Source organism: Alligator sinensis, unplaced genomic scaffold (assembly GCF_000455745.1).
Source record: "Alligator sinensis unplaced genomic scaffold, ASM45574v1 scaffold253_1, whole genome shotgun sequence".
NCBI lineage: Eukaryota > Metazoa > Chordata > Crocodylia > Alligatoridae > Alligator > Alligator sinensis.
The window spans coordinates 522,047-530,199 of record NW_005842147.1 but is presented as its reverse complement, the minus strand read 5'-3'; the positions used below and the strand labels follow the sequence as shown (position 1 = coordinate 530,199).

Here is an 8,153-nt window from a genome sequence, read left to right as displayed (position 1 = left end):
TTGTCCTCTGGCAGGCCCCAGGCAGTGCAGGTTGCCTCAATGCACCTTACTCTTTGCCAGGAGCTCCTCTCCCAGGGCTAGACAACCTGCCTAGCTCAGGCTCTGGGCTTATCTGCCTCATGCCTGGGCCCCTCCTGGTCAGCCCACACCTGTATCAGCCCCTCGTGCCACAGCTGCAGGCTGCTCCTCACATTGTCCTTTCCTCGCAGAGTGCTAGGCGTGCACCAAGCACCCTGTCCCAAGCCGGTGGCCACCAGAGCTGTAACTGACTCTGTTTGTATCAGAGGTATGTTTGATGGTGCACGGAGATGCATGATGAAGAAGCTGCTGCGTAGTGATGATGCTAATGCATGTGTAATGAACACTAAATCACCCTACCGGAGGGAGAAAGGTCCCAGGGTGAACTCAGCCAGGCAGTGGTGTGGGACAGTGTGGCTCCTCATGATTGTGTGATACTGGCAAATGAAGCCCTCTCTGGAGGCAGCCCTTTTGGAAAAGGGAAAATGGCTCCCCAGAGATCATGCAAGAAGGACAGACAAAGCCATCATCATGTACAATGTTATTGACAGAGGGTGTGAATACATTTCTGACAGTTTATCAGTTGCGTATTAATTAGTTTCCTTTTCTTTAAGCCTTTGTAAATAAAGTGTACACTGTTGTAAGTTGTGTGGTGTCTAATCAAAGGTGCAGGGACACTAGGCAACTTCACCTCACTCGAGAAGGATGGGCAGCAGCAGGCTGTGGCACCTCCAGGGATCCAGAGTTGGGTTGTAGCTTTGCGGGTAGCCCCACAGCCAAGGTTACACATGAAAAGCCAATATATATCTAAAATTCAGTTTTCTGTGCAAACAGGTCTGGGAGGAATGAATACACCAGGATCTACTGGCAAGCAGGAAGAAGCTTGGACAGTTATTTTTATTACAAGGTGGGGATCGGCCATGAGCTAGTTTTAAACTATATAACCTAATAACTGAACAAAAGAGCTGAGCTAAATGGGAGGGGAGGATGAGCTCTTTAAAAAAGGAAAGAAAAACATGCTCTTTTTTCTCCCCCGGAGCATCTAATCACACATCAACTGAGGTGCATGATGCACAAGACCAGGCCTGCTAAACACACCCTGTGACGGCACAGTTGGTCTATACAAGACGCACACTGCCATCCCACATAACACCCAAACCTTACACAGATTCAGAGAGTTAGTTGAAAAAGCCTAATGCAGGGAAAACTGAATCAAATCCAGAGGCACCATGCAGGCTGGAAGAGAAGGGAGAAAAAGGCTGGAAGCCATGGGTATAAGAGGCAGATACCTTTTTCCATACATCCCTCAGCCCCTAAACCGGTTCCTATTTTTCCCCACACTGCCTAAGAGAAACTCATTTCTTAGCAACATTTGCCCCTACAGGGACCTCATTCCTTCACCCCACCTTATCCCCATTTCTACCCCCATCCCCCCTTCCCCATCCCATCTGCTCTGGGACAAGAAGAGCATAGCCCATGTTGCTATGAACACGACTTTGTCACTGTCCGCATCACCAGGGGGCTGTGACATCACAGGCAGCCTGCCGTTGCTATGGCACAGTTCAGAAGCACACAGTGTCCACGGGCAGATACACACCATTTCTCTCCAGACTCTGGAGCGACCAGTCGCACTTGTGTGTATATTAGGTAACTTCTTTTTCTGCTACTTCTTCATTCCTTTCTGCAGCTGCCATCCAGGTACAAACCCTTCTGCCCCTTGCAGGGACTTAACAAGCTTTTCTCACCATTTTCTAAAGCTTTGAGGGAATGCCATTAAACATGGGTGTGGGCAGGAATTTCCTCACGTTGGGGAGCAGAGGGATGGGGTATTGTCCAGGGCTTTGCCACCTTTGGGCACCTTTCTATCCAGAGATCAGCCTGGAAAAGGGGGCTGTGACAGGGCAACAGTTCACACCACAGAGAATGAAAGAGAAGCGGATCGAAATGAATCCACTTTCAGGAAATGGTGGTGTGGAGAAAGGGTCCTTCCCTTTGGTCTTTAAGGGTACGGTCTGGGGCAAACAGAACTACTGAATACTTCCCTGCATTTAACCATGGGGAAAGAGAGGACTTTCAACAAAGCCTTTCCCAACTTGTCCAGGAGGTGAAGGGGGGAGGGGGGGTGGTCTCACAAAACCCCAGTGAGACCTTGAGTCATCACAGGGGGTCCACAGCATGAGAGAAAGTCCTCACATAAAGCACTTGTTATTCGGCCTAACTTCACACCCACCAGTCCAGGGCAGGATTCTGTCATCTGCCTAAGTTTACTCCTCTTCCATCAACTTCTTCTCACTCTCCACAGCTTTTCCAACCAATCACTTTCCTTGTGCCTGGCTTCAGACTAACACAGGGCAAGCAGGGACATGGGTACAGCGGGGCTGGGCACAGCACCTCACCCCCCAAAGGGAAAGCCAGCAGAGTGAGTGCTATCAACCCAGAGTGCCTGGTTGCTGCGCTGCTTCTCACTGCCGCTCAGCCCAGTGCTGCTGCTCCTCGTGAGAGCAGAGCGAGTACTCATGGTGTCTCTTGTCCCCTCCAGGATGGAGCAAGACTTCAGGACTGGGGCTAGGGAAGCCCAGTCCAACCCGGCCAGGGTGGAGGACAAATCATCCCCAGTGGAGACTGGTGCCCCAGAGCCCTGCACTCAGGGAGCTGAGTACAGCAGCCCCCAGGCTTCCCCTCAATTAAACATCCCAGCACCTGCAGAAATGCGCTTCTCCTTTTGGAGGAGAGGAAAGAGCCTGGTCTGGCAAAAAGGAGGCGGCCCCGGCCAGAGGTCCAGAAAAGATCTGCAGGCCGGGCAGTCCTGCTGCCCGTGCCTATGGAAAGGCCTCTGGTTCCTGGGGAAGAAAAACAAGGACCAGGAAAACCTTCCTGAGGGGGACCTGCTGCCTCCCACGCCAAAGAAGACCTGGTGGCCATGGGGTACAAGAAGGGGAGGGCAGCATGACCCCAAGGCAGGCCCTCCAGCCAGGTGGCTCTGGCGCTTCTGGAGGAAGAATGCCGTCCATCCACAGGTCCCGGAGGCTGAGGAACTTGAGCCAGTCCCAACCCTTGGCTCTGCCTTATCAGCTGTCTTCATAATCGGCAGCTCCCCAGGTGAGGGCTCTGGAGGGATGGGAATATGGGGAGCCGCCTTCCCCAGGGGCGCTGGTAGGGAGGTGTCATGGGATCAGCATGGGAGACCTTGGAGCCCTTGGCATGGGCTGTGGGGGTGAAGGAGCGGGAAATCACTTCTAGACCCCTCCTCTCCTGGGTGCCCCCGCAGCAGGAGTCAGGCAGGGGTCGATGGGGGCTCCCCGTCACCTGGACCCATGGGGAGGAAACTGGGGGTTAGGCGTGGAGCAGCCTCTAGGGGGCCCTGGCAAGGTCTGGGCTGGTCCTTTCCCACATGGGCCCTTGAACAGAGACTTTAACTTCCCCCAACTCCCATTACAGAGACATCATACACCAGCTGGACCAGCCAGCCAGGGGAGACCACAAAGAAAAATCCAGAAGAGCTAGGCCAGGTAGGGCCCTGCCTGGTTCCTGAGATACCTCTCAATATTTTAGAGCTTATTTTCTCCTCACAAAAAAATGAATGAATCAAGTGACAGTGGTGGCAGATGGCCATTCACCTGGCACTTCAGTCTTCCTGCCCACACAAAGCAGGTTGCTTTCCAAGAAGCTCACACAACTTTTAGGGTTTATTTATTTATTTATTTCCAAATGGTTGCAGCGTGTGGCTGCTTCAGTCACAAGGAATGAAATGCACCCCCAAACACTGCTCACTACCACGTGCAACTTCTGATGGTTTGCTGTAATGTTGTGGTTGGAGTCAGTGTGCAGCTCTTCTTACTTCCAAATGCAATCCATTGGTTATTTTTTAACTGAAGTTTTTAAGGTAAACCCTGTAGGAAAAATAAACATGAAAAATAATCTATTTCCTAAGACCCCATGTGGCCTTAAATTATTGAAAGCTTTTCTTTGAATCATTCAGACCCTTGTCTTTCTAATGAGTACATAGGTGCCAAATTTGGTTTTTACCGGTGGGCACTTACAGACAACTCCCCTCCCTCCCCCGCCAAAAACAAACAAAAAACAAAAACCCACCCAAACCAGTGCTTTATTTTAAACTGCATATGTTCATGTGCCACACCTCGCACATGCCCAAGAGAATCAGTCTCTAAAGATTGGCACTTTAGTGGGTCTTTTTTAGCACTTCTATCTAATAGCTAATTGAATCAGATTCAACTTAGAAGTAGCAAAAGCCCCACTGAAGCACCTGATCTTTACACACACAGCAGAGCTTGGTTGAAGTAACATGGTGCTTCTTCTGGTGAAGTGCCCATCCCCCACACACACTTTTTTTAAACAGTTGCAAGCAGCCAGAGAGCTCCAACATGCAAAACCAAAATGGCTGTGGCTTGTGGGTGCTAGACACCCACTAATTATTTTCAGTGTGTGCTTGAGCCCTGGAGTACCTGCAGAATAGATGGTCATGAATGAGTGAACTGTAGGAAATGCTCATTTACAAGTGACCCCAAAACGAGGTTCTCTTCAAAAGCTTTGTCTTTCATTTCAGCCCTCCAACTCTCAGTTCTGTCCTTTAGCTCATTCATTTCTGAATGAACTGGAGAATGAGCAGGACAAGAACAAGAATAAGGAGGAGGATGACAACACGGATGAGGAGGAGCCCAATTCAATGGGAACTGCTCTTTAAAGTCAAAGGGGCCATTTGATTACTAGAAAGAAAAGACCAGATGTGGCAGCACAAGTCAGGGGGCAGCTCTCCTCACACCCAAATGCAATGGGCAGGCCATTTTTTTTTTTACTAAACTTTTTAAGGTGAACTCTGTAGGTAAAGAAATGCAGCAAATCATGGTCTTGCTATGAAAATGGCTGTGTCCTGCAGGCAACACTCTGGTACAATTAAGTCAATATCAAAACTCACATTTAATTCAGAGAGGCCAAGCTTCTATCCCTGACATCTCCAAAGTCCAGCGGTTATAACCAAGTCTGGGACACAAACCCCTAGACCTGGAAGTAGTTTACACCCAACATTGAGGACTATCCTGGAATGTACTGTTGGTCATGTGAGGTAATCAGCAGCCTAGTTTTGCATCAGTGGCTCTTTGTAGGCACAAACCAGACACAAGAGATTATTTCCAGGATGCCAAATTATGTCAGCAAGAAAACTGGGCTATGGCCCAACTGAGAAACTGAACCCCACAAATCCATATGTGGCACAAGTGTGAGAACATGCGGCTTTTCAAAGACGGTGAGTCTGACTCGGTATTGCACTGCTGTCCTCACAGCCCACAGCAAGCAGTCCTTCTGCTGGTTAGTAAAACCGAGTGGGATTGAATAAATCAGGAACAGAATGGTGTGGGTACTGTGGAGAGAGGATTTGGCTCAATGTGCATAAAGGAGAGCAGTATCAGGCAGGAATAAAGGAAGCAACAGAAAAATGGTCATACCTCGGCAGAAGGTGAACATTTGAAGTGCACATCTTTCTACACAATGAAAACGTATAATAGCTGGCATAGGCCTGCCCTCCTCATCCACCCCATCAGATTCATCTGCCCTGCAAGCTGTCCCATGTAAATCCTGCTTTTTCAGCAGACCAGCCCCAAGTAGCAAGTGCCCACTCCTCTGGGGTTTCCCAATTTAATTCCCCATTGTTTTTCTTTTCCACATTGTTTTGTTGCAAAGTCCTGATTTTTCTGGGTGCTCAACTGAGATTGCAGTGATAGATCCAAATGCAAGTCAGAAAGAGTCTTCATTCCTTGTCTTTCTAATGAGTGAACTGTGGGAAAAGCTCATTTACAAATGACTGCAAAATGAAATTTTCTTCAAACCTCTCTCTTTGATTTCACCTCAGATGTCACAACTGGATATCCAGCATTTGATAAAAACCTTGATAACACTGGCAGCAGAGAGAGGTGGGGACAATGAAGAGGCTGTGAACCAGGAAGAGGATGCTATTACTGGAGTCAAAGGCAGAGGGCCGGAAAAGACTGCAAGGGACCATCACATCCTTGTCATGTCCCCTCCAATTAGACTCTGGGGACAAAAAGGGGAAGGACTATAATACTACCAGTATTTATAACCTTGTGCCTGGAACTGGCCTCTAAAATCAGGAACTGTCCCTACCAATCCTGGACTTATGGTCACCCTATCTATAATGTATGTATTTGAGTTTTGTGATGCTTTGTTGAATTAAATCCTTTTTTCCAGCTCATGACTCTGTTAATATAACATGGCTCAAAATATAAGATGCCCCCCAATAATTAGATTTTGTAGGTGGAAAATTTATTGATTTCTAATAATTTTCCAGGTCTAGAATCTAAGTGTTAGAGGGTTGTCTTGAATCCCCTGCCCCCACTGCTACAGGAGGGAAAGTAGTGGCTGGGGTGGGGGTGGGTGGGTGGGGCGGTGGCCCCCTTAATTTCCATCCTAATGGAAGATGTTAATATCTAGACAAATCTTACTAGGGAAAAACTGTAAAACAGTTAAAAAGATTTTTCCATTACGAAAATACTCTTCAGTGGATTGCATATAAAGACCTAATGACTCCCTGTCATAACTCCCTGATGTCAATTGATGTCAATAGAATTACACCAGCAATGAATTTCAGCCAACATTGGGTGTGTCTATAAGTAAGCTCACCAGCTAGATATACATTCTGCATGTCATAAAACAGATGCTGTCATCTAGGTTTCATCGCAGTTATTATTGCACACAAAATTTCCATGTTAAAAGACCATTACTAATGTTGCAAAGCCAAGCTCTCAGAAGTTTGGAAATGTCAGTATTAAGACTGTTTTTGGAACCTGAATTCAGTCGTATTGTGCATTATAATATATTCCTTAATTATCTGATTCCTTTGAATATGCTTGTTAATTGCATGATGATATAACCTTAATCTAGCCTTCCCGCCTACAAGGAGGCCAGGGAAATGGGGCTCTGCTACCTGCTGGGAGGATTTCAAGGAAACTCATGATGTCCTGTGGACTCAAGATGCTTTGAGGCAAACTTCCACACTTCTCAGCAGCTGACATAAAGCTTGGTGGCCAGTTGCTTATCTGCTGCAGTAGTTAAGGTCCAGACTGACTAAAAAAGATGCAGTGTGTAGAACTCAACCATCATCAGTTGTCTTTTGCACATGGGTAAATGACTAAATGAAAGGACTGGGAGAAGTCAAAGGTCACATTTTGCCCGTGAGCTGTTATATTATCTAGCTACTCTATACTCATAACAAGTCAAGGTAATTTTAAAATGTGGTCTGGAAACCAGGAATTTCAAGATGCAGGTTATTATGATGTATCCTGTTTTGGGCTGATGCAGGCCTGTCACAGACCCATCCCTCTGCAAGGCAGACAAATAAATGTATTGACAGGGCATCAGACCAGGTAGGTCAGCTGAAGATGGGGGTAAGATAAGCAATGTTTATTGACTGCATTTTACATACAGGAAACCTGATACTGAAAGGATTCTTATCTCAGTAGAATGATAATGGATTTAGTCTGGTAAAGAAGGTTAAAATCTAGCCCTCTTAAGCTTCCAATATCTAACCAATGATTGTCCCTCCAAAAGTTGTGATGTGTAAGTTATCTTAGTTCCAGTTTAACAAAGTGCGTGTGCATGCACACGCACATGCATGCATGTGCTCAAATACCATTCAATGAACCAACCCCAGTGTGCCCAGGTTTTGGCTTTCAGAATCTTATCTGAATACTGAAAGCCATTATTAGATTTCCATATTTCCTTCCACGTGATTCTCTCAGTATGATTTTGCGGTGATATGTCATACTAAACCACAGAAGTCCATGATCTAATATACCCGAACTGTGTAAAAACATACTTTCAGACACAATGGTTTCCTAACCTCACAGGAAAAATATTCACCCCATAAAACATTTTCTGTTTTGTTTTGGGTTTTTTTTAAAAGAAGGGCTGTGGAAGATGCTATTTAAAATACCAAGTGAACCACAAGGATTAGGATTATTAAACTGATGGGGCTTTGATACCCATTTTCTTTTTTAGAAAAAACAAAGCCTGTTAAGACTTCTTTAAATGCTGTAGGTCAAATGTTTGAGACTGTAGACCTATTTTTCATTTACACTGGGCGTGTCTACATGAGACATTTACTA

General features: G+C 46.5%; 1 protein-coding gene across 1 annotated transcript; it reads left to right on the top strand.

Annotated features, from left to right (window-relative positions):
- The first annotated feature begins 863 nt into the window (after nucleotides 1-863).
- On the top strand, nucleotides 864-6,170 carry LOC112550561. The gene is made up of 4 exons (XM_025206220.1): nucleotides 864-925; nucleotides 2,558-3,117; nucleotides 3,457-3,527; nucleotides 5,882-6,170. Exons 1-4 carry the CDS (start codon nucleotides 864-866, stop codon nucleotides 6,089-6,091), a joined length of 903 nt encoding a protein of 300 aa, XP_025062005.1. The 3' UTR covers nucleotides 6,092-6,170.
- The last annotated feature ends 1,983 nt before the right edge of the window (nucleotides 6,171-8,153 follow it).

What these genes read in the sequence shown, in the direction of transcription:
- LOC112550561 (XM_025206220.1), top strand. Translation starts at nt 864, where the DNA reads ATGAATACACCAGGATCTACTGGCAAGCAGGAAGAAGCTTGGACAGTT. An exon ending in ACAGTTATTTTTATTACAAG is followed by an intron (nt 926 to 2,557) that starts GTGGGGATCGGC and finishes TGTCCCCTCCAG; the next exon opens with GATGGAGCAAGACTTCAGGA. An exon ending in CATAATCGGCAGCTCCCCAG is followed by an intron (nt 3,118 to 3,456) that starts GTGAGGGCTCTG and finishes CTCCCATTACAG; the next exon opens with AGACATCATACACCAGCTGG.